The 24,831-nt window shown below is 46.2% G+C and overlaps 1 protein-coding gene across 6 annotated transcripts in view; it reads right to left on the reverse strand.

Moving 5' to 3' along the window:
• RABL6 (RAB, member RAS oncogene family like 6) overlaps positions 1 to 24,831 on the reverse strand; it is a 257,386-nt gene that overhangs the window by 70,944 nt on the left and 161,611 nt on the right. For all 6 annotated transcript variants that reach the window (XM_033960967.1, XM_033960964.1, XM_033960962.1 and 3 more), the window contains 3 exons: positions 14,685 to 14,835; positions 5,400 to 5,603; positions 3,973 to 4,336 (listed from right to left, as the gene is read on the reverse strand). In XM_033960967.1, the coding sequence (XP_033816858.1) occupies positions 3,973 to 4,336; positions 5,400 to 5,603; positions 14,685 to 14,835 (719 nt within the window). The remainder of the gene's footprint in view (positions 1 to 3,972; positions 4,337 to 5,399; positions 5,604 to 14,684; positions 14,836 to 24,831) is intronic.

A 24,831-nucleotide genomic window follows, 5' to 3' on the forward strand; every position in this document is an offset into this window, starting at 1 on the left:
TCCAGGAAGTGACGACTGAGGAAGTCTGCCTGAACATTTTCTACCCCGGCTATATGAGAAGCCGAGAGGTCCAGAAGATGGGACTCCGCCCAACCCATGAGCCGAGCCGCCTCCTGCGCCCCAGGAGTGCTCTTGGTGCCCCCCTGACGATTGACATAAGCCACCGCCGTGGCAATGTCCGACAGGACTCTGACCAACTTGCCCAGCAAAAGGGAGTGGAAAGCTAACAGCGCCAGCCTGACCGCTCTGGTCTCCAACACGTTGATCGACCAGGAGGCCTCCTCCGCGGACCAGGTGCCCCGAGCTGAGTGGCCCATAAACTGAGCCCCCCAACCGAGGAGACTCGCACCCGTAAGGAGCACCGTCCACTGCGGGAGATCCAGACCCACCCCCTGAACCAGGTGAGGGGTCCGGAGCCACCAGCGCAGACTGCAGCGCGCCAAGCCTCGCAGGGGAACCGGAACATCCAAATCTTGCCTCCGGGGAGACCACCTCCGGAGCAGAGCATACTGAAGAGGACGCATGTGGGCCCGCGCCCACCTCACCACGTCCAGGGACGCCGCCATTGACCCCAGGACTTGGAGGAAATCTCGCGCCCGAGAACCCCGGGACGCCAAAAGCAGGCGAATCTGAGATTGCAATTTGCTCACCCGGGCCTCTGGAAGGAAGACCTTCCCCAAGGAGGTGTCGAACATAACCCCAAGGCACTCCAGACGCTGAGCCGGGACCAACCGACTCTTGGAAAGGTTGACCACCCAGCCCAGCGACCGGAGAAACACCACCACCCGAGCCGTAACCCGGGAGCTCTCCTGCAACGACTTTGCCCGAATCAACCAGTCGTCCAGGTAGGGGTGAACCAGGATGCCCACCGACCGCAAGGCTGCCGCGACGACCACCATTACCGTGGTGAGCGTCCGAGGAGCCGTGGCCAGACCAAAGGGAAGCGCACAGAACTGAAAGTGCCGCCCCAAGATCGCAAAGCGAAGGAATCGCTGATGAGAGGCCCGAATTGGAACCTGCAAGTAGGCCTCCGTCAGATCGAGAGACGTAAGAAACTCCCCCGGCTGAACCGCCAGAAAGACCGACCGCAGCGTTTCCATGCGGAAAGACGGAATCTTGAGAGCTCTGTTGACCCCTTTCAAATCCAGGATGGGCCGAAAGGTCCCCTCCTTTATGGCCACCACAAAATAAATGGAGTACCTGCCGGTGCCCCACTCCGTAGGGGGCACCGGCACCACTGCCTCGAGATCTAGCAAACGCTGAAGGGTCTGACGAAAAACCTGCGTCTTCCATGGAGTCTGACATGGAGAAGCGAGGAAAAGGTCCGGCAGAGAGCGGGTAAACTCCAGAGCGTAACCGTCCCGCACCACCTCAAGGACCCACTGATCGGACGCGATCTCGGCCCATTTGGGGAAAAAATTGCGCAGCCGGGCCCCCACCGGAACCAAAGGGGGCGCCGGCAAGGAGTCATTGCGCAGGACGGGAAGCGGGGGAACCGGCGGAGGGATTCCCTGCCCCCCGACGGGCCCCCCGAAAGGGCTGCATGCGCTGGAAGAACCGACCCCGGGAAAAACCCTGAGCCGGGAAAGAAGCAGCCCCACGCCCCGGGCGTTACTTGCGAAATTCCCGCAAACGCCCCCGGGCAGCCCCACACCCAGACGCAGGGCGGGCACGGTCCTCAGGCAGACGGGGCACCTTCGAGTCCGTCAGAGTCTGAATCAACTCATCTAATTCCTCTCCAAACAAAAAGACCCCCTAAAGGGAACTTTAGTAAACTTAGCTTTGGACGCAGAATCCGCCGCCCAAGCGCGCAGCCACAAAACACGCCGCGCGGCCACGCCATAGACTTAGCCGAAATCCGCACCAAGTCATAAAGAGCAGCTGAGAGGAACGAGGCAGCCATCGCAATCTTCGCTACCTCCTGATCCACTAGAGACCAGTCATCAGACTCTCGATCCAGGACACGCTCAGCCCACCGAAACACGGCGCGAGCGACTAGCTCCCCACAAATAGCCGCCTGGACCCCAAAGGCAGAAACATCAAAATCATACTTAAGAAGTGTCTCTAACGCACGCTCCTCCGAGACCCTAAGAGCAGAACCGTCCATAACAGGCACGGTATGCCGCTTAGGAAGTGCCGAGACCACCGCGTTCCCCATTGGCGAAATTAAGGTAGCCCCACCTCCCTCCGGGACGGGATACCCAAGAGCCAAGGCGCACACCAAACGAAACTGCGCCCATAGGCCACTGCGCCAACACAAAATCCCGCAAATCCTGACGCACAGGAAAAAAGCGGGAAACAGGACAGACCCCCTGAAGCAGAGGGGCCCCCATACGCGGGGTCTCCGGCGGCGACACTGCAAAAATGCCGCACCAAGGAGACCTGCTACACAGGTCTAAAAGCTCATCCCTCTGAATAAAAAGCGCACCACGGACGCATCTGCTCTGGAAGACGGGAAACCCGCCGCCCCGCTGCCAACAGGCGTCCCCTCTAGAGGATCCTGGAAGCCCGCCAAAGCAGCCAGGTCCTCAACCAGGCCAACACGCTCCTCCGCCCACCAATTCGCAATCCAAGCCCCCCCGCGGGCGCTTGGATGAGGGAGGAGGAAGAGGGGACGCCAAACGAAAAGAGGGAGGCAAAGCCATAGGGGGCGCGGAGGGAAACCCCCCCCCGAAACCCCCCAGGCGCACGTGGGACCCCCAAAAGTCCGCACAAAGAAAGAAAATAAATTGGGGGCAAAAAAACCCCTGGGGGTCCCCAGGGACTCCCTGCCCCAGCAGGGGTCCATGCTGAAACCTGCCCCTGTGTTCGCCATACAGGGGGAAGGTCACCTGAGGTTGCAGACAAAATGGAGGGGCCAGACAAAGAAAATGGCGAAGTTCCCGCCAAAAATGCTCCCTCCATGGCCTGTAGCGGCTGAGAAGACTGAACAGTCTCAGCCGCTAAAACAGGCAAGTCGGCATCAGCTGTCAAAAAATCAGCTGAGAGGGAATCCTTCGGGGAATCCCTCCGTGGGCGGTTGTGGAAGACCGGGCTTCCCCACTGCTCCAAGCCGACTCGCGAGGCACCATCGGCGGGGAGCTCTGGGCGCCTGCAGCCGCTGCCGACGGAGCTCCACCACCTCACCGACCCAAACCGCCGAGTTCAGGCCGGCCGCGAGTGCCTCGCGGCTGGACTAAAATTGTGGCCTACTCCCCCGGAGAAGGGCACAATTGCTCCATACGCGACCTAGCTATAAAAAAGTGCTGGTTACATGAAAAAATACAGTAAAATACAGTTTTCTTAAAGGGAAACAACCCTCCAGACCAGCACTACCTCAGGATTTTTTTTTTTTTTTTTTTTTTTTACAGAACAGACTCCACAGGCTCTCGAAGCAATATGCCTTGCTTGACTTAGGGGGCAAGGCTTACTGCTGAGGCTCCTCTAAAAAAATGTGGGGAGGTGGAGGAAGTGGGGGGAGGGACCCCGCTCGTGACCCGCCGGGTTTGACACCCCCGAGGTCGGACGAACCCCCAAACAGGGCCCGACCAAGCTCCGTCCGGCCAAAAACAGGGACAATAAACCCCTAAACAAATTCCAACAGCCCTACCAAGAGAGATGGGTACAGATCACTCAACACCTGCTGGAGACTGAAAGAAGACTGAGGGAAATAGAGAAGGGAGGATAGTATATACTGTCCCAAAGTTTTGTTTTCAGTCTCCACCTGCTGGTCATGATTAGATATATACCCATTCGTAAAGTTAACCTCTACTGGTCTGGAGAGTGCTAAAGAACTATAGTTATCCAGCATCCATCAATCCCCATGGGTGCTGGATAACTGAGATTCTACTGTACTGTAAAATTTAAGGTAAGAAAGGAATATTAGTAAATAGAAAAGAAATTCTGGCTCTCTACCCTGCCTTTGCTTTGAACCTTCAGTGTCATACAGCTTTTCAAAAAGCTCTGATAATCATTTTGACACATTCTACATACCACTTTCTTAGTAGCACTGTCTGAGTCCTCACTCTCAAAGTCTGGATCATCCATCACAAATGAGAGCATTTGGCTGGCAATTGGCCCTTCTTGGTCACTATCTGAGTCTTCCTTGCCTTTTGCTTTTTCTTTCTGTTTGAAAGTACATTGTTTATTTGAGGCTTGGGCCTTCTGAATCTGCCCAGCAGGTGAAGAGGCAGATAAAACAGAAGCAGGGCTTGAACCATCAAGTAAGGAAGCAGGGAGCTGTGAGACGCCATTATTATCAGGCCTAGAAGGGGAATGTAAACTAGTTGGAGGCTTCTGATATGAGGTTTTGGTGGAAATCACTTCCTGCTGGGGTTTCAAAGAATTTCTGGAAGACCTATAAAGGCAAAAACATTTTGTAAATTTTTCTTTTGTAGCATTTCAGTTCTTTCATATACATCATAGAGTATTTTAACTACCAGTCTGTACAACTTTGGCATCTCCTGTCTTGGGGTGCAATTGTTTTTTTTAATTGAACTATATTATTTGTTTAACACTATTTTAGTGAAATAGAAAAATACATGGAATATAACAAAAGGAAAAAAAAGGTACAAAACATTTCCAATAACATAAAGAAAATAAAAATAATTAAAGGGAATAAAGGATACCATCCTATAAAATAATTGTGCTAATATATCATTATCTACTACAGTAGAATCTCACCTATCTTACCTGAAGTGCAGCCGATCAGCAGGAGGCAGCCTCAAAAACAAGCTGCTTGTGGCCAGCCCTGGTAGAATCTTTCCTCTGATGTATCAGAAGATAAAAGGAATGGGTCAACTTCCCTATGAAGAGAGGCTAAAGCAGCTAGGGCTCTTCTCCTTGGAGAAGAGATGATTCAAGGGTGATATGATAGAGGTCTATCTCTTGTTCATTCTTTCCAAAAATACTAGGACTAGGGGACATGCAAAGAAGTTACTAAGTAGTAGATTTAAAACAAACTGGAGAAATTATTTCTTCACACAACGTGTAATTAAACTCTGAAATTCATTGCTGGAGAATGTGGTGAAATCAGTTAGCTGAGTGGGGTTTAAAAAAGATTTGGATAATTTCCTAAAAGAGAAGTCCATAGGCCATTATTGAGATGGCTTGGGAAAATCCACTGCTTATTCCTAGGATAAGCAGCATAGAATCTGTTTTATTACTTGGGATCTAGCTAGGTACTTGGGATCTGGGTTGGCCACTGTTGGAAACAGGATACCGGGCTTGATGGACCTCCGGTCTGTCCCAGTATGGAAACGACAATTCTTATGTTACTTCCTAAGCAAAATTTCAGGGAATAAGCAATAATTTATGGGAAAATAGGGGGGGGAGGGGGGAGTACAGTTTATATAGAAAATGCTATACAAAACTTCTCCTCTTAGAAAGTAGCATGTCTAATGCATTTGCATCCAGCATACCATTTTTTTTGTTGCTCTGAATCAATACTTCCATCTGTTATGACAACGATCTTAGAGTCCTCTTCTTCCTCACTGGACAGCATAATGTCTTTGCTTGTTACATGCACGGTTAACAATGAAGATGAACCTGCTGCCTTGTCATCCAGGTCTAGGTCATCCTGAAAACCAGCAACCATAGGGTTTCCTGCCAATGTCTCCCCATCACTGGACAAAAAAATAAAGAGATGCCACTCATCCAGCAGAAATAAATACATCTCATATGTTCTCTCCATTTAGTAGCATAGCACATTCCTGTGATATATAATGCAAGTTAGCTTTAATGAGCATAAAAATGATTCAATATCTTTATGATGATCAAATTGGAGCTTAGTTGAATCATTCTGGTACATAACCTCATTTTATAGCCCGGGGTTCAATGTATCAAGTTAGATGAGTATGCACCTACTGGCACACTAAATAGTTTCTTTGTTAGGAAGTGTAAGTTGCACGCAAATGAAGAACAAGGGACTCAGCCTTCATTACATGCCAGGAATTCATGATGATTTTCTCATACACTGTGCTCTCAGGGAACAGTAGACATATGTTGCTAGATGGTTTTTTCACAGGGTTTTGTGCATTATAATATATTGCATTCATTCTTACACTGACTTTAAAGCTATTACTGTAAAGTCAGTGCTACTCTGAAAATTAAAATTATAACATTTTGACATGCTTTACTACTGAGACAATCTAAGGGAAGATAAGGTTCTTACCTCGATAATCTTCTTTCTAGTGAAAAAGCATATGATCAGTGGCATAGTAAGGGAGGGTGGTGGTGGGGTGGCAAACCACACTAGCCACCGCCTTTGGTGGGGGCACCAGTGCCTCTCCTCCTTACAGGATCAGGACGTAATGTCAGAAGGGAGCCAAGACCAGCGTGTGCAGCAGGTAAAAGATGGTACTCACGTCGGTAAACATTTCAAGAGGTATGTGTGGTTGGGGGGTGGGAAGCACACAGCGCAGTGGGAAAGAGTAGGGGGGACACATGATTTGGCAATGTCAGGTGCCACTGCCCCAGACACCAACTTCGCTTGCTATGCCACTGCATATAAGATTTTTTTGGCTCCACTTCCCCTACCCCTTCACTGTGTTCTGCTCCTCAGTTCATACCAAAGCAGTTGACAGCCACTATAATAAGAAAAGAAAGACGAGGGGCACAGGGAACTCCCCGACAGAGTCAAATTTGCTCTGCTCTTAATTAATTACAATTAAAGAAAACCAATGCCAATAGGAACATAAAAAACAAGGTGGAACCCAACAAGCCATCTACCTAAGAGCAACTCGTACTAACACTTATATAATTACTGACATCTGTCATTTGGTAAAACTTTTTTTAACCATAGATAGCTAACAATCACTCTCTCCTTTCGAGGACATCGTTGGACACTGTGGTAACCTTCTGGGTATTCATCACTCTTTAGATTTGTTTGACAGTAAAAGGTCAAGCATAAGCATTCAAGGCTCATGCAGATGAGTACAGAGCTTGCAGGAATGGGGCAAAGAAACATGATAGCAGATAAAGGCCAAATGGCCCATCTAGTTAGCCCATCTGCAGTAACCATTATCTCTATCTCTCTCTGAGAGATCCCACATGCCTATCCCAGGCCCTCTTCAATTCAGAAACAGCCTGTCTCCACCACCTCTTCCGGGAGACTGTTCCATGCATTTACCACCCTTCATGTAAAATAGTATTTCTTTAGATTACTCCAGAGCCTATCACCTCTTAACTTCATCCTATACCCTCTCATTGCAGAGTTTCCTTTCAAATGAAAGAGACTCGACTCATGCATATTTACATTACATAGGTATTTAAATGTCTCCATCATATCTCCCCTCTCCCGCCTTTCCTCCAAAGTATACATATTGAGATCTTTAAGTCTGTCCCTATACGCTTTATGATAAAGACCACACACCAATTTAGTAGCCTTCCTCTGGACTAGTGCTGCCCGATTCACGATTCGAATTGGTTCGTTTTTGTTAAAAACTGGACTTACCGATTCAGCTGCAAGACGAGTTCGGGATATTTCACGCCACCGGCCGCCGGACTCTACCCATCTAACTTACTTCCGGTTTTGCGAAACCGGAAGTTACATCGGCTGGTGAGTCTGGGGGGCTGGGGATGGAAGCTGAGAATTGGCAGGGGGTCTGGTGAGTCTGGGGGGCTGGGGATGGAAGCTGAAATCGGCAGGGGGGTTGGGGATGGAAGCTGAGAATCAGCAGGGGGGCTGGTGATTCTTGGGGGCTGGGGATGGAAGCTGGGAATCAGAAGGGGGGCTGGTGAGTCTTGGGGGCTGGGGATGGAAGCTGGGAATTGGAAGGGGGGCTGGTGAGTCTGGGGATGGAAGCTGGGAATCGGCAGGGGGGCTGGGGATGGAAGCTGAGAATCAGCAGGGGGGCTGGTGATTCTTGGGGGCTGGGGATGGAAGCTGGGAATCAGAAGGGGGGCTGGTGAGTCTTGGGGGCTGGGGATGGAAGCTGGGAATTGGAAGGGGGGCTGGCGAGTCTGGGGGGCTGGGGATGGAAGCTGGGAATCGGCAGGGGGGCTGGTGAGTCTGGGGGGCTGGGGATGGAAGATGGGAATCGGCAGGGGGGCTGGTGAGTCTGGGGGGCTGGGGATGGAAGCTGTTATACACGTATGCGCGTTATATGAGTGAAAATACGGTAACTTAAACTCATAAACACAAGGAAAGAAGGGAGGTGAAATACAAAATCAATATAGGAAAGTAGATCAAAAAAGGAAAAGTACAAAAAGGGAAACAAAAATTATAATATGATACAATAAAAATAATTTGACCTATGAACTGTTTAGTTAATTACTAAAGGCATCTCTAAAGAGAAAAGTTTTTAAATTACTTTTGAATTTCTCCAGATGATATTCTTACAAAATTTATTTGGCTGGGTAAAAGAATCGCTTTAGTATCTCTACAAAAATCAATTAGGGAGGGTGGGGTAAATTTCTCAAATTTTTATAGGTATCATCAAGCCTATATTTTACTCCTGGGTATGTATTGGGTCCTCCCAGAGCTAATGAAAAATATCTCAGATTGGTTATATTTGGAATGGCGACTCATGTTCCATTTACATTTATGTCATGTTCTCAGTATTAAGATGCCTAGAAAATATAAAGATAATAGAATATTAATGGATACGTGGAAAACATTACGTTATGTCAGTAATTTAACACCTAACCCAATACAAAAATCAACAAATCAATCTATATGGCTTAACTCCAAGATTCAAATTGGCAGATTTAAAGTCGTCTGGAAGCTTTGGATTATTGCAGGTATACGGGTTTTAGATGATGTTATTTTAAATGGTAAACTGCTTGATTTCTCACAGTTGCAGCAAAAATATGGTCTTAATAAAACACAAAATTTTTAAGTAGTTGCAACTGAAGTAGGCTACTCAGGAGGGGTTCCCTGAATGGAAGAATCTTAATAATCAATATAGTCTGGAATTCTTATGCTTTCAGACGGACTTCTTGGGACACCAAGCCGCACAGTGGTATAAATTGATAACAGCAGTGTTCTCCCCAGCGCTTTTCAGCCGGGCGCTCCGCCCAGCAAATTTACATTACCACCCGGCTGTCATCTGCCGAATCCTGCTGCCACCACTGCTTAACGAGCAGCCTGAAGAGCCGGCGAAAGACTCCTGCCTGACTTTAAACAAAACAAAACCCAGCAAGCGACTCAAACCCGGCTTCCCTCCGAAACCGGAAGTTACGTCGGGAGGGGGGGGGTAGGGGAGAGAAGCCGGCACGGACCATTGGAGCCCCAGAGCATGCGGGAGATAGGCCAGCCATGGAGGGAAGCTTACTTGCTCTTGCTTACTTCGGGCCTTTCTCGCTGCCGGGTCCTGCCTACTTTCTGTTTCCGCGAAGGCAGGACCCAGCAACGAGAAAGGCCCGAAGTAAGCAAGAGCAGCAAGTTGTAAGCTTCCCTCTGTTGCTGACCTTTGGGAGATAGGTCAGTGACGAAGGGAAACTTGCAACTTGCCTTTGTCTGTAGCGAATCTGCCGGGTGTGTGAGACGGGGGGAGGGTGAATGGGAGGAGAAATGCTGCTGTACCCAATTAGAGGAGACGGGGAAGAGAAATGCTGATGCTTCTGCTGTACCCAATTGGGGGGGGGGTTAAGAGAAATGCTGATGATGCTGCTGCTATACCCAATAGGGTGAGGGGGAAGAGTCATGCTGCTGCACCCAATTAGGGGGGGAGGGTGAAGAGAAATGCTGCTTCTGCTGTACCAAATTGGGGGGAGGAAAGAGAAATGCTGATGATACTGCTGTACCCAATGGGGGGAGGGGAAGAGAAATGCTGCTGCACCCAATTGGGGAAAGAGAGGGAAGGAGGAAGAAGGAAGATCAGGAAAAGGAGGAAAGAGATGCAAATACCATGGGAGGGAGGGAAAGGAGATACCATAACATGGGGAGGGAGCAGGGCCAGATTAAAGGATGGGCACAGGCCTAGGGCCTGAAATGGTCAGGGGGGCCCGTCAATGCTGTGCTTTGGGGCCTCACCCTTGCTGGATTCGCTAGCAGCAGCCTCATCATCATCCCATGTCCACCCCCAAACCCAATCCGACCCTCCTATCTCTCCCTCCTTCCCTCATCAGTGACATGCCAGAGGGAATCACGGCAGGAGGAAGCCCTGAAGCAGCCTGCTTAGAGTAGAGCAGTGCTGTTTAAAGTCTCATGATGGGAGGGAGGGAGAGATAGGAGGGTTGGGGGGGAGAGTAGCAGTGCCCCGGGTGCTCGGCCTGGCGTCATGAACTTCTTCGACTAGCAACAGTATTTACAATTCACTGCTGTTGCCAGCTTCAGGCCTTCCTCTCTGCCGGGTCCTGCCTACTTCTGTTTCTATGAAGGCAGGACCCGACAGAGAAGAAGGCCCGAAGCTGGCAACAGCATCGAATTGTGAATGCTGCTGCCTGAAGAAGTTCATGACGCCAGGCCTTGGGTAACAGAAGGAGCAAAGGGAGCAGAGGGGGAGAGACTTGCTGCACCCAACTGGAGGAAGAAAGAAGATGAGGGAGGGAATGAAACGAGATGCCAGGAATTGGAGGGAAGGAGGAAAGTATGCCAGACCAAGGGAAAAGGAAGGGGGAAAGGAAGGAGAAGATGTCAGAGCATGGAGGGGGAGGGAGAGATGGAAGAAAAGGAAAGAAGTGAGATGCCAGAGAATCAGGGAAGGAAAGATACCAGACTGTGGGGTGTGAAGGAAAGAAAGGAGAAGAGAGAATTGCCAGAGCATAGGGGACGGGGTGTTGACAGAGAGAAAAATGGAGAGGTGGCAGAGCTGAAATCAATCATGTACAAAGGAGAAGAGAAGGGGCATAGGATAGACAGTTTATTAAAGGAGCATAAAAAGAGGGAAGATGCCATATGGAACGGGGAGAGGGCGGACAGTGGATGGAAGGGGCTGATGCTGCATGGAAGACAGAGCGGACAGATGCTGGCTAGAAAGAAGAGTGAAGACAAGATGATTAAAGCAGAAACGACAAAAGGTATAAAAAAATTTTTTTGTTGCTTTACGTAGAATCAAGTAGTATTGTATCTATTGATTAAAGTTTATAAATAGGAAATGGAAATAAGGCAGTTTTTTGGGGACTAAACCCCTTTCCTCAGGTCAGGACAGGATACCATAACAGCAGGGGTGTCCAAATGGTCGAGCGCGATCGACCAGTAGATCGCAAAGGCAATGTGAGTCGATCGCGTTGCCTTGGTAATCTTTTTCTTCCTGCCTCCCTGAGCCAGGCCAGATGCGTACAAGCGCCGGACTCACAAGACTTCACCTCCGACGTCAATTCTGACATCAGAGAGGAAGTTCTGGGCCAGCCAATCACTGCCTGGCTGGCCTGGAACTTCCTCTCCGACGTAAGAATTGACATCAGAGGTGAAGCCTTGTGAGTCCGGCACTTTTACATTCCTGGTCTGGCTCGTGGAAGCAGGGAGAAATCGGCATGATGGCTTAGGGGGTAGGGAAAGAATCGGGGAAGTGGAGAAATTGGCGCGATGGCTTGAGGGGGCAGGGGGAGAGAGAAAGAAAGAGAGACAGAAAGAAAAGGGGAGGGGCAGAAAGAAAAAAATATTGGATTTATAGTCAGAAGAAGGAAGTGCAAACAGAGACTCATGAAATCACCAGACAAAAAGATAGGAAAAATTATTTTATTTTCAGTTAGTGATCAAAATGTGTCTGTTTTAAGAATTTATATCTGCTGTCTATATTTTGCACTATGGCCCCCTTTTACTAAACCGTAATAGCGGTTTTTAGTGCAGGGAGCCTATGAGCATCGAGAGCAGCGCAGGGCATTCAGTGCATCTCCCTGCTCTAAAAACCAGTATTGTGATTTAGTAAAAAGGGAGGGGGTATATTTGTCTATTTTTGTATAGTTGTTCCTCAGGTGACATTGCATAGAATCGTCTACCTTGACCTCTTTGAAAACCCGCAGAATATAAATGATAATTAACATTTTCTCTGCGTACAGTGTGCTTTGTGTTTTTAAAAAAATTTTATTGTTGGTAGATCATTTTGACTTGTTCATTTTAAAAGTAGCTCGCAAGCCTAAAAAGTGTGGGCACCCCTGCTGTAGAGCCATTTCTTGTATGACTGGATGAGCTATATTTATCTTTTTTTTTTAGTTGTTTAAATTCATGCAGAAATAAATGGCTAGATTGAACCTAATGACTTCATTAATGCCTTTCCCCTTTTTAAACCTCTATACCATTTAAAAGAGGGCAAATACTTCTTAAATTTAGTAAAAATATTCTGGCACAAGTGACAAACCTTAAAAAAGGAAGTCATACTGAGCATTGGAAAATAATAATTAACTAATAAAAATAGTATACATTTAGGGCTCCTTTTACCAAGTTACGATAGTGGTTTTAGTGTGCGCTTAGCGCGCGGAGGAATTGCCATGCGCACTAGATGCTAACGCCAGCATTGAGTTGGCGATAGTTTTCCCACGTAGCGCAGGGGTTTGCGCGCGCTAAAAATGCTAGCGCACCTTAGTAAAAGAGGGGGTTAATTTTCCCCACCACCAAATTTCCCCATCCCGCCCCACCCTGCTACTTTTTCATGCCACCCGGCTGGAAAAAATTTCTGGGGCGAACACTGAACAGGATTTATAAATAAAAAACCAAAGACTGGCCTCAGAGACATTTGGAGCATTGAGATTAAGCATCAAATTTCTGCTTCTCCATGGCCACGAATTTGGTCTTGGAGGATGAGGTGTACAGTGTCTGCATCTATGAGACAAACTTGGTTCTTTTTGTTGCTTAGAGCATTTTGGACCCCAGTTAGATTACAAAAGTTAGACAGCTCTAAGTCTAATAGATGCTGGCATTGTAAACTTGAAGTAGGCACTCTAGATCATTTATTATTCTATTGTCCCTTTATCATGGCCTTTTGGAAATCAATTTGGTCCCAAATTAATTGTTTATTAGAGAATCATGTAGCATTATCATATGATATGATTCTATTTTGTACATCAATGAGAACAAGGAGTCAGATTTCATCAAACAACAATAAACTTTTATTGATTATGACAGGGGTCGCCATTCAAAATATCACAAGTAATTGGAAAAACTGCAATAGATTAAATTATACCTTCTGGTGGAATTCGTTGTGTCACATTTATAAAATGGAAAACATAATTGTTACTCAAAAAGGGTATTTTAATAAATTTAAAAATATCTGGGGGCCATTGACAATTTATTGTAATGAATAGACACCATTTTCTAGTGAAAGTATATTTGCAAATGGGGGGGAGGAGGGTGGTTTATAGTTTACTGTGGGTTTAATCAAAAGAAAAAGAATATTTATATTATATATTTTTGATTAAATGTTAAAGGAAAGGGGGGTGGGAAGGGAATAAATTTATATATTTGATGTTATATTAGAAAGAAATTCAAGTGATGTATTTAATTTCAAATGTTTTATTATTTGTACACTTGATGTAAGATTAAAATGAATAAAGAATTAAAAAAAAAAAAATTTAAAAAGTGTGGGAAATGTCAGTCTTACATTACTGAATGCTGCTTGTCAGCATGTGAGATGGCCTACCCTAGCCAGAGGGTCAGCAAAGGTCTCTGGGACATTATAATAAACATTCTGACTCTGGAATATTAATGCAGATAGACCCTAAAAGCCCCTGCCCAGAATACACATACCTTAATTATCTAGCCAGCCTAGATTTATCAAGAAGATATGCTAATTGAATGGAACAAAAGATGTCAGACTGATCACATCTACCATTCCTGTAAGAGTAACACATCTTCCTTATCAATTAAGGACCATTGTCTCAACCAAATATGGCAGAGAAATATGCTGAAAAAAAATGTAGCACCTCCTCTCCTTTCCTTCCCTTCCTCTCCAGGTCCAGTAGTATCTCTCCCTTCCCTTTTCCTCTAAGCCCAGCAGCACCTTCCCTTCTCCTCCCCCCCCCCAAGCCCAGCAGCACCTCCCTATCCTTTCCCTCCAGGCCCAGCAACATCTCACCACCCTTTCTCACTCACTTTCATCTCAGCACACAGCTGCCAGTAGCGTTAGTTTAGTGAATCCATCAGGCAGCCTTAGGGCCTTTGCTAGGCCAGGCCCACTTCCGATGATGCAATTACTTCTTTCCACGGAGGTGGCTTAAACTAGCAAAGGCTCTGAGGCTGCCTGATGGAATTGTTAACTAACACGCACACAGCTGCCGCTGCTAGTCGCTGAGGAGAGAAGACGACAGTGGCAGCAGTAGCATAAGGAAGGCAGGAGACATGTGGTGCTGTGTACCCCCTGACAATGGTACGTGTACCGAGGGTTCAGAACCTCTCCTCTACAACATCCACATCCTTGATTCACTCAAGAAAAAGGAATCATGAATCATAAGTCATAGTGTCTTAGTTAACATCTCTTTACAATACATAAACCACAAGTGTTTTCAACTTGGATCCCAAGTACCCCTTTTTGCTAGTCAAACATTTAGGATAACCACAATGAATATGCATGAGAAATATGCACGCAATGCCTCAGCTGTATGCAGATATCTCTCATGTATATTCAAAGTAAATATCTTGAAATCCAGACTGGTAAAAGGGTACACAAGGTAAAAACCACTGAACAAGAAATGATGGAAAATTCTCCTAAGAGAAAGGAAATTGACTTTTAGGACAAGGGAAAGAAAAACAAACATCTGGAAAGTTACAAGATGGCTAAACTATTTAGCAGTAGATTAACTCTGAACATGTTTGGACATCACCTTACCTATCACTGCCTGGCCGTTCTTGGCATTCAGCTTTCTTCTTGCCTTTCTGAGGGTTCGGATCCTCCAGAAAACTACTGTCCAGGCTATCATCTGGAACAAAATCCTCCACGCTCTGTACATTAACCAAGGTGTCGTTGCGAATAACAGCTTCTACAGAGGATGAACAATGCAGGAAGTTCAAAGATCCATCATAAGAAATATCACAATTCAGTACTGCGTGGTGGTTTTCATATACTCAGACCAATTCCACAATTGTTTTCATTTTTGTAAGCTGGAATTCTATTGTGTTATTGTTATTTTTAAAACTAAGGACAATGATTTCACAGTTTTCTGAGGAACAGGTAGTTACACTGCGACTTAACTACTAACCACAATGAATGAAATACAATTGAAACTTCCATCAGGTTGAACATCCAAACAGAAGCCTGGTTTGGGCAGTACTGTTTAATTATCTCAATTTATCTTTTACATTTTGCCTGCAGAGGCAGTAACAAGTTTTAGGCCACTATAGCATAAACAGTGAACATGTAAAATCCTGAGAAACCGGAGAACATCCTCAGGAGCTCCATCCATGCTGAAAAAAGCATTTTGGTTTTTTATTCTTTCCAAGGTGAGAGTAGTTAGTGGGATAGGTTTTGGATGAGGAGTTTTTGCAAATGTTGGTTTGGGAATGGGGACACAGACAAAGGAGACAGACATTCTCACCTCTATGTGTTTAATTCTTTCCAGTGTAATTTATGATGAAATGTCATTCACTGATAATTCATGTACACTCCTCTTAAACAATGAGCACCATGTGTAAAGACATGCGTGAGCAAGCATAAACAATCATGCGTACTCGCACTGATGGGAAAGTTGTGTGCACTCTAATAAAAATGATCCCTCCTTTGCAAAGACTATACGCTCTTAATGATATTTGTTACAGAATGAAATAAAATCTGGGGAAAAACATGAAAATTTATTGGGTGTCCATCCCAACAGAGCAACACAGACCACACAACAGACATACACAAACATACAGGGTTTACAAATCCCTAGCTGTAATGTTCTACATTTCTTAAAATTGTTTATAAAACAGTATAACTTGTGAAGCACTGAGGTTCTTCACTGCACACTTAGATAAAAAAAAATATTTCAAATACTGAAATAGATGTGCTATGCTGGGACTCGACTATCATAACTGCAAAAGACCAAGCGCGCAGCCTAGGAATGCTCCTAAGTGCTCCAACCTATCACTTTCCAACCATATCTCCCAGATGGTATCCTCCTCATTTTTATTACCCGAGACAACTCCGTAAAATAAGGAACGACTTTTCTGAATCCGATTCATCCAACTAATCTAAGCCTTAGTCCTCTCCCACATGGACTACTGCAATGTGCTATTCAAAGGTCTCATGGCGAAGAATGTAAGACATCTCCAACGTGTACAAAATGTGGCAGACTACTAAAATACCTCCATGCCCGCGACCCTGTCTCCCAGGCTTTATTGTCAGCTCACTGGCTGCCCAGAGTAAAATCTTGTGACTTCAAGGGCCTGATGCTAGCGTTCAAATCCTTGCATGACATGATGCCAGGCTACATGACAGCCAACCTTCCTCAGTATGAGCCGAACAGGTCCCTCTGCTCCCAGGATGAAATACGCCTCAAAATGCCCCCAGTCAAGTCCTTCAACTGCCAAACAATGCTTTTATTCCCACTTCATACCAAGCCACTGGAATCAACTGCCCCCGCAGATCAGATCCCTTGAAGGACTCCTCAACTTTAGGAAAGCAATAAAAACATACCTCTTCACCTAACTGTCCCACCACAACCTATGGAGCAAAAAGAAATGTATATTGGTACTAGATCTTCAGTATGTGTCACATTAAGATAAAACTTGTATTGAAACATCTTGAAATGTAACCATGGCAAATTTAACCTGAAACTGTATATTTTATGCCAAAAGCTGATTTAAACCTCTGTGAGCGATCAGCGCAGGTGTCTGAGAGCGTTTTTGCTGGAGAATCACACACATATTGCAGACAATTGTGTTTACAAGTTCTATATTTTGTTGGTTACAAGCATACAGCTACATGCAAAAACCATGAACAGGGAAAAATTGAGAACAAGGGCACAAAGAGCCTATCTAGCAAAGTATGTATAAGGGAAAGTCAACATGAAACTACATTAGTAGTGAAGAGGCGCTGCTACCTAATCACTGTCTCCCTAAGCGAATGACTACACAGATGTGCAGTGTATTTCACAGGAGATAATACATTTATTGTTCAAAGCAGAGTATATAAAAAATAACAGCGGAAGCATACCACGAAGCTATATTATCACCCAAAAATGACAATGGAGAGAAGCATACAGATAGAGGCCTTCAAGAGTTTAGCTGTACAATATTCCCTGCCTAAAACCAGGACGGGTTGGTCTTTATATAACCTTTATTTGGTCCATGCCCATGCATCCTATGTCAGATTTAAATCCTAAGGCTTGCCCAAAGTTTTTCAGTTCTTGAATTGTCACCGGTGGATAACATTTTGGACTGGTGAGGATTAACACCCCCCCCTTTTTTTTATATTTTTACAAAATCGTAGCACGTTTTTTAGTGCCTGCTGCAGTGGTAACAGCTCCCATGCTCACAGAATTCCTATGAGCGTCAGAACTGTTACCGCTGCGGCTAGCACTAAAATCCGCACTATGGTTTGTAAAGGGGGGGGGGGGGGTTAGTGAGCATTGCTCTATTTTGTCACAAACCAGTATAGTTTCTTTTACATTCATTACAATTATCAAACATCTTGGTCGTTTTTTTATTATTGTTTAAGATTTATATTTTTTACAGACATTGTCATACTCCTGATGCAGGCAAGCATTAAGAATTATTTCATCAGTAAAAGTGCCTTATACCATACTGATGTTTTGTTTTCTCTGACCGACTAGCAAGGATAATTTGTACTCCCTTTCCAGTGCCTTTATCCTTTTATCTATCTGTACAAGCGGCTCTAGGGCCAAAAGAAATAATACAGAGGATAATGAATGTCCTTGGTGTGTGCTCCCCATTTTAGCATAACGATCTCGGAGTAGCACCCATTCACTTGCTAAGATTGTAAGCGATCCCAATAAATTTCTCTAATCCAGTGCCTCTTCCTAGCACTCAAGCCATATTTTTCTACAAATCGAAACATATATAGTCAATACAATCTATCAAATGCGCTCTTGGTAACAACAGAGAAGCACCGCAGGGAGTTTGAAATGAAGGATAAGATTTAAAACTCTTCAGATATTGTCTGCCGCCAAACAGTCCACTTGGTCTAAATGAATTAATCGTGGCTGTATTTTTAAGATCCTATTGGCTAGAACTTTAGTAAATAGTTTGAAGTCAATTTTTAAAAGGCTAGCATAAGAAAAGAGATTAGGTTATTACCTTGCTAATATCTTTTCCAGTAGATAGGTTAAGGTTGTTTCAAGTTGACCTAAATAAAGTTTTTAAAAAAATGCAACTCTGGATATAACGGACTGTTTTTCCAGGTCCCTTGAAGTCCATTATAACGAGATTATACTGTAGCGACATTCCATGCTACCAATCCCAGGGCAAGCAGTGGCTTCCCTCATGTCTGTGGACTTTTCCTCCAGGAACTTGTCCAAGCCTTTTTTAGACCCAGCTACACTTCCCACTGTTACTACATCCTCTGGCAACGAGATCCAGAGCTTAACTATTTGTTGAATGAAAAATATTTTCTCCTATTTGTTTGAAGAGTCATTAGTAGCGGTATAGAAGCTTTCAATAAACAGCATTTCCAAGTAACTTCATATCCTTCTCAGCAGTTTATTTTTCAAGCAGAACACGAACCTCTTCAGTTCCTTCTCCTTTATGGATTTTGGTCGCTCTTCTTTGTACCTTTTCAAATTCCACTGTATCTTGTTTGAGATACGGCAACCACAATTGAATGCAATACTCAAGGTGAGGTCACACCATAGAAACATGATACCAGATAAAGGCCAAATAGCCCATCTAGTCTGTCCATCCACAGTAACTATTATCTCTTTCTCTCTCTAAGAGATCCCATGTGCCTATCCTATGCCTTCTTGAATTCAGACACAGTCTCTGTCTCCACCACTTCCTTTGGGAAACTGTTCTACGCATCTACCACTCTTTCTGTAAAAAAGAATTTCCTTAAGATTACTCATGAGCCTATCACTTCTTAACTTCATCCTATGCCCTCTCATTCTAGAGCTTCCTTTCAAATGAAACACATCGACTCATGTGCATTTATGTAGGTATTTAAACATCTATCATATCTCCCCTCTCCTGTTTTTCCTCTAAAGCAGTGTTTCTCAATATGTGGTATGCGTACCTTTAGGGGTACGCGGCCTGGCTGCCAATTCCTGCCCGTCCATAGAGGCGGCCACCATCGGAGATTCCGTGTTCCTACCCCCCCCTGCCACTGAAGCCACTTCCAGCGATCTCTGCCTACACCCCCCACCCGTCCTACCAGCCCTCAAAGCAGTTTACCACCTTCTTCGAGCCGCACTCACTCCTTTAGTCTTCAGCAGCACTGCTTGCATGGACAGCACGTGCAGTGATTCACATGCTGTACGTAAGTAGTTGACCCAGAAACCTTCTCTCCAACATCAGAGTTGACATTGGAGGGAAAGCTTGTGGGTCAGCCACATGCAGCATGTGAATTGCTATTTGTGCTGTCCCCACTCCAGACAGAAGGAGCAAGTGAAGCTCAAATAAGAACTGGGTCAGCTTCGGGAGGGATCCCCAGCTGCAGCAGGGGGCAGGCAGGAAGGCGGGATCCCCGGAAGCAGGGGTGGCTTATACGGACAGGCAATATACGTGCAGGAAATGGGAGGGGGCACAATCTCGACACAAATGGAAGGGAGGGGGCATGAACATGGGACACAGAAGAGAAGGAGGAAGGGGGCACTAACTTGGGACATAGGAGGGAGGGAATATTAAGGGAGAATTGTTGGGTATGAGTGTGTGAGTGAGAGGGAGAGATGTTGGCACATGGGGAAAGGAAGAAAGAAACAATTGGTCATAGAGAGAGGAGAGGGAGATGCATGGGGGAGAGAAGGATGAAAGGGAGAAATGTTGGATATGATGGTGGAGAGGGAACAGAAGGACAGATTGAAGGGGATTGCAAGGGGGAGGAATGTTAGACGTACTGATGGAGGAGAGATGTGGCATTGTGCTTGAGAGGGGCGATAGAAGAAGAAATGGGCATGGGGCTAATGGGCAGTGGTGAAAAATGCTGCACATGATCCAGGGGACGAGAGGGAGAAATGCTGGATGTGGCAGTAGAGGGGGTGAGATAGATGCCTGGATTTCTCAAGACAGATGGACAGAGAGAGAGACTTGTTGCCAATAGGAGTGGAGGAGAGAGGAAGAAAAGTTGGACTCATGGAGGGACAGAGAGAGATGTTGGTTGGGTAAGGGAATGAGGTCCAGAGGAGAAGAAGCATGTAGGAGGCAGAAAGTGTTTGACTCATGGAGAGAGAGTGAGATATGGATGGGGAGGGAAGGAGAAATGTCACACTCAGGGGAAGGGGGAGAGGGCATAGAGTAAAAAGTTGAGCTCATGGAGGGAGAGAGAGAGAGAGAGATGTTGGTTGGGGGAGGGAATGAAACTGGCAGAGAGAAAGTGTGCAGGAGGCAGAGAGAATGAGATGTTGGACTGGTGGAAAGGAGGGAGAAACGTTGGATGTGGCAGTGGGAGAGATGCATCCTGGATCTCTCTTTCTCCACTCCCTTTGCAGCAGGGGAGGGAGACATGTTGCCAATAGGGGTGGAGGCGAGAGGAAGAAAAATTGGACTCATGGAGGGACAGAGAGAGATGTAATGAGGTCTGGAGGAGGGGACACATGCAGGAGGCAGAAAGAAAGAAATATTGGATGCACAGTCAGAAGGAAGTGCAACCAGAGACACATGAAATCACCAGACAGCAAAGATAGGAAAAATGATTTTATTTTCAATTTAGTGAGCAAAATGTGTCAGTTTTGAGAATTATATCTGCTGTCTATATTTTGCACTATTTGTCTATTTTTCTATAGTTGTTACTGAGGTGACATTGCATATTTTAAAGTCATCTGCCTTGACATCTTTGAAAACCCCCCAAATATAAATAATTAACATTTTCTCTTCGTAGTGTGCTTTGTGTTTTTTTAATTTTGTGGTTGCCATTATGTATTAAGATTATATTGTATTGGTGAACTAATAGTGAATTGTAATTACTTTGAGTTTAATAGCAAATATTATTTGCAAACTAAGGGTGTTGCAATGGGGGCCACAGTGGCCCCCGCGATTGCATGCCTTTACATGGCAAGGTTTGAGCAGTTATATATATGGGGGTCCATGTTCATGGAAAATATAGTCATCTGGAAACGATTCACTGATGACGTTCTGTTGTTGTGGTCAGATTCAATGGATGCCTTACAAGGATTTCTAGGGTATTTAGAGAGCTGTGATGCGAATATTTCCTTTCAATCCACAATTTCCACATCTCATATTCAGTTTTTGGATCTTCAGATTTCCAGAGTAGGACACCAACTGGCGACTTCTACCTATAGGAAAACAACTGACCATAATACAGTCCTCCACTATACCAGTCATCACCCTTTAAACTTGAAGGATAGAGTCCCTGTGAGGCAGTTTCTGCGACTGAAGCGGTTGTGCTCTAGCCCACAGGAGTTCTGTCGCTAGGCAGATGCTATGAGTCATAGGTTTCAGCAACGGGGGTATCCCCATTGGGTTATTAGAAAGGCCTATATAAGAGGGCAAAATATACTCAGAGGAAGTGGTTATTGATGAGGTCTAAACTAGAGAGTTGCGCGGGGACAGAAATCCCACCCGTCCCCACCCGTCCCCGCCAAAATCCCACCCATCCCCACCCGTCCCCGTGAGGAATCCCTCCGTCCCCACCCGTCCCCGTGAGGAATCCCTCCGTCCCCACCCGTCCCCGCGAGGAATCCCCTCCGTCCCCACCCGTCCCCGCGAGGAATCCCCTCCGTCCCCACCCATCCCCGCGAGGAATCCCCTCCGTCACCATCCTTCCCTATAAACTTCAGAAATAGTTATTTTATTTAATTATGCTACTGAATTAAAGGCTCTGGTAGAGACCCATTTACAAATAAGCAAAGAGACTATTAATTTGGAAATATTAATTGGGAAGAATACATACTTTGTAAATGGGTTTCTACCAGAACCTCTAATGTAAATATAAAATATAAATACTCAGCTGATGAGAACCCACAAACTGTCAGCTGAGGACTTCCTTTGCAGTTGGCCTGGGGTCCCTTTTGCCAAGCTTGGCAGGCAGCAGTAGCGTCCCTGAGTCACAGATGCTGGCACCTCAGTGGCTCATGGATGCTGCCAGCGACTGCTGCGCTTGGTGGAGGGGAGTTCTGACCATCTCTAGAGGAGGTCCTCTGCTGGCGGTGCTTGGGGATCCCCACCAGTCACAGCAAGGGCCAACAAGTACTTCAACACTGTAGAAATAAAACCAGAAATGCATTTCCTTTTCTTTTGAACACAAAACAAAGATATCTGCCATATACATTTCCCAAGGCAGATGACTCTATGCAATGTCACCTCGGTAACAAAATACAAAAATAGACAAATACACCCCCTCCCTTTTTACTAAACCACAATAGTAGGTTTTAGCACAGGGAGTTACGCTGAATGCCTCGCGCTGCTCTCAATGCTCATAGGCTCCCTGCGCTAAAAAACAATATTGCGGTTTAGTAAAAGGGAGCCATAGTGCAAAATATAGACAGCAGATATAAATTCTCAAAACAGACACATTTTGATCACTAAATTGAAAATAAAATCATTTTTCCTATCTTTGCTGTTTGGTGATTTCATGAGTCTCTGGTTGTACTTTCTTCTTCTGACTGTGCATCCAATCTTTCTTCCTTTCTTTCAGCCTCCTGTATGTTTCCTCTCCTCCAGACCTCATTCTCTCCCCCAACTTTTTCTTTCTGTCTCCCTGTTCCCCCTTCTTTCTGTCTCTCTGTCTGCCCCCTTTCTTTCTTTCTCCGTGCCCTCCCCCAAGCCACTCGGTTTGCTGCCACCGCCATCGGGGAATAGTCCCCAAGCCACCGCTGTCCCAAGCTTTCCCTGCAGAAGCGTCGCGCTGACCAGCATTCCGCTCCCTGACGTCAATTCTGACGTAGGAGAGGAAGTTCCGGGCCAACAAGGCATTTCTCCTCATTCCATCCAGCCTGAGCCCCATCTCTCCTTGATCCAGCATTTCCCTTCTGTGTCTGTCAGAATTACCATTCCACCTATTTTCCAGCATCACCCTTCTTTGTGTCCATCTCACCTATATCCCTATCTCACCACTTTTTCAGAATCTTCATTTGTCTCTGTCCTTGTCTTTACCCCATATTCACCATTTGCCCTTTCAATGTCTTTATCTCCCCCCCCCCACACACACACTTTTTCAGCATTACTTCTATGTCTCTATTTCACCTCCTCTTCATGTCCCCTCTGTATCTCTATCCTTATTCAGAAGGTCCTGCTTACCCTTTCTCTTCTTTGTGTCACTATCTCCATTTTCAGCTTTCCCCCCTTTTCCTTTGTTACTGCACCCTGTAGCCAGAATCTTTCCACCCTCTCTCCACTCCGGCCCAGCCCAGTATGAAATATTTCCTTTTGTTTCTCTCCCCTCTCTCTTCTCCTCCCTCACCCACGAGTCCTGCATCTGGCCCTCTCCCTTCTACCTGCACCTGGCAACACCCCCCTGCTCCGCGGCTCTCTTAAGCAACTCGTCAGCAGCGGTGATCAAGACAAGCTGCCGACATCGAGGCCTTCCCTCTACGAGTCCCACCTTTGTGGAAAAAGGAAGTTGAAACAAGCGGGACTCGCAGAGGGTAGGCCCCGACGCCAGAAGCTTGTGTCGATCGTTGCTGCTGAGTTGCCGAAGAGAGCCGCAGGTAGAAGGGAGAGGGAGATAGGAAGGCTGTAGAAGCTCCGGAGCATGACACCGAACCCGGCCAGGATGATTTCTTTTTCAGGCTGCTGCTGCCATCCCCCACCCGAAATGACAAAAAACAGCCTAATGCCCGCGTCGGGAAATAGCCATGCTGAGCAGTGAGCTCAGCACGTACACAGATGAAAGCCTTGCTTGCTGATTGGTCCGGCGGCACGGTGGGGTGGGGCCGCCGGACCAATCAGCAAGCAAGGCTTTCATCTGTGTACGTGCTGAGCTCACTGCTCAACATGGCTATTTCCCGACGCGACGCCAGACTTGTAAGCTGCATGCTTGCATCGCCAGAATTTAGGTAGGTTGTTTTCATCCCCGTGGGAGTCCCGTGGGCAAGGGGGCGTCCCCGTGGGAGTCCCGTGGGTCAGGGGGGCATCCCCGTGGGAGTCCCTTGGGCCAGGGGGCGTCCCCGTGGGAGTCCCGTGGGCCAGGGGGGGAACCCGCGGGATCCCCGCGGGACCCCCGCGATCCCCGTTCCCGTGCAGACCTCTAGTCTAAACGTCAGCGGGACACAAGTATTATCTGTGTGTTGCCTCACTCACGTCAAGTCCAACAGATTCGTAGAGTAATTCGCCGGTGCTGGCCCATTCTGAGTTTACTTTCTCCATTGCAGGGACCCCCTCGGTTTGCATTCACCCGGGGGAGGAATTTGTCAGAATTATTGATTACCGGGAGGGGGAGCTATCAGAATAGAGAGACTCTTACAGGACACTTCAAGTGTAATGCTTGTGTGTATTGTGATTATGCCATGGAATGTGATCAAGTGATGGTACCCTCTTTCGGCAAGCAATTTCAGTTGCGAGCCTATACTGATTGTAATACCCAACAGGTAGTATATGACATTAAATGCCCTTGTGGCAAGTGGTATGTGGGCCAAACTAGAAGGAAAATTAAACTCAGAATTGCTCAGCACTTGAGTAATCTAAGGCTTGGTAAGGTTGATATTGCATTGGTTAGCCACTGAGTTGAGGCAGGCCATCAAGTGAGTGATGTCAGGTTTGTAGTACTGATTCATGTGAATTTGAATAGGGGAGGGAATGTGACTGACGTGTTATTACATAAGAACAGCAGGATTAAACAAGGAGGTGGAGTGCCATGTGTTATGAGGAGGAAAGTGACAGGTGGTAATAATTTAGGTAAATGGTGGTGAGTCTATATAAGGCAATGCATG

Source organism: Geotrypetes seraphini, chromosome 10, assembly GCF_902459505.1.
Source record: "Geotrypetes seraphini chromosome 10, aGeoSer1.1, whole genome shotgun sequence".
Taxonomy (NCBI): domain Eukaryota; kingdom Metazoa; phylum Chordata; class Amphibia; order Gymnophiona; family Dermophiidae; genus Geotrypetes; species Geotrypetes seraphini.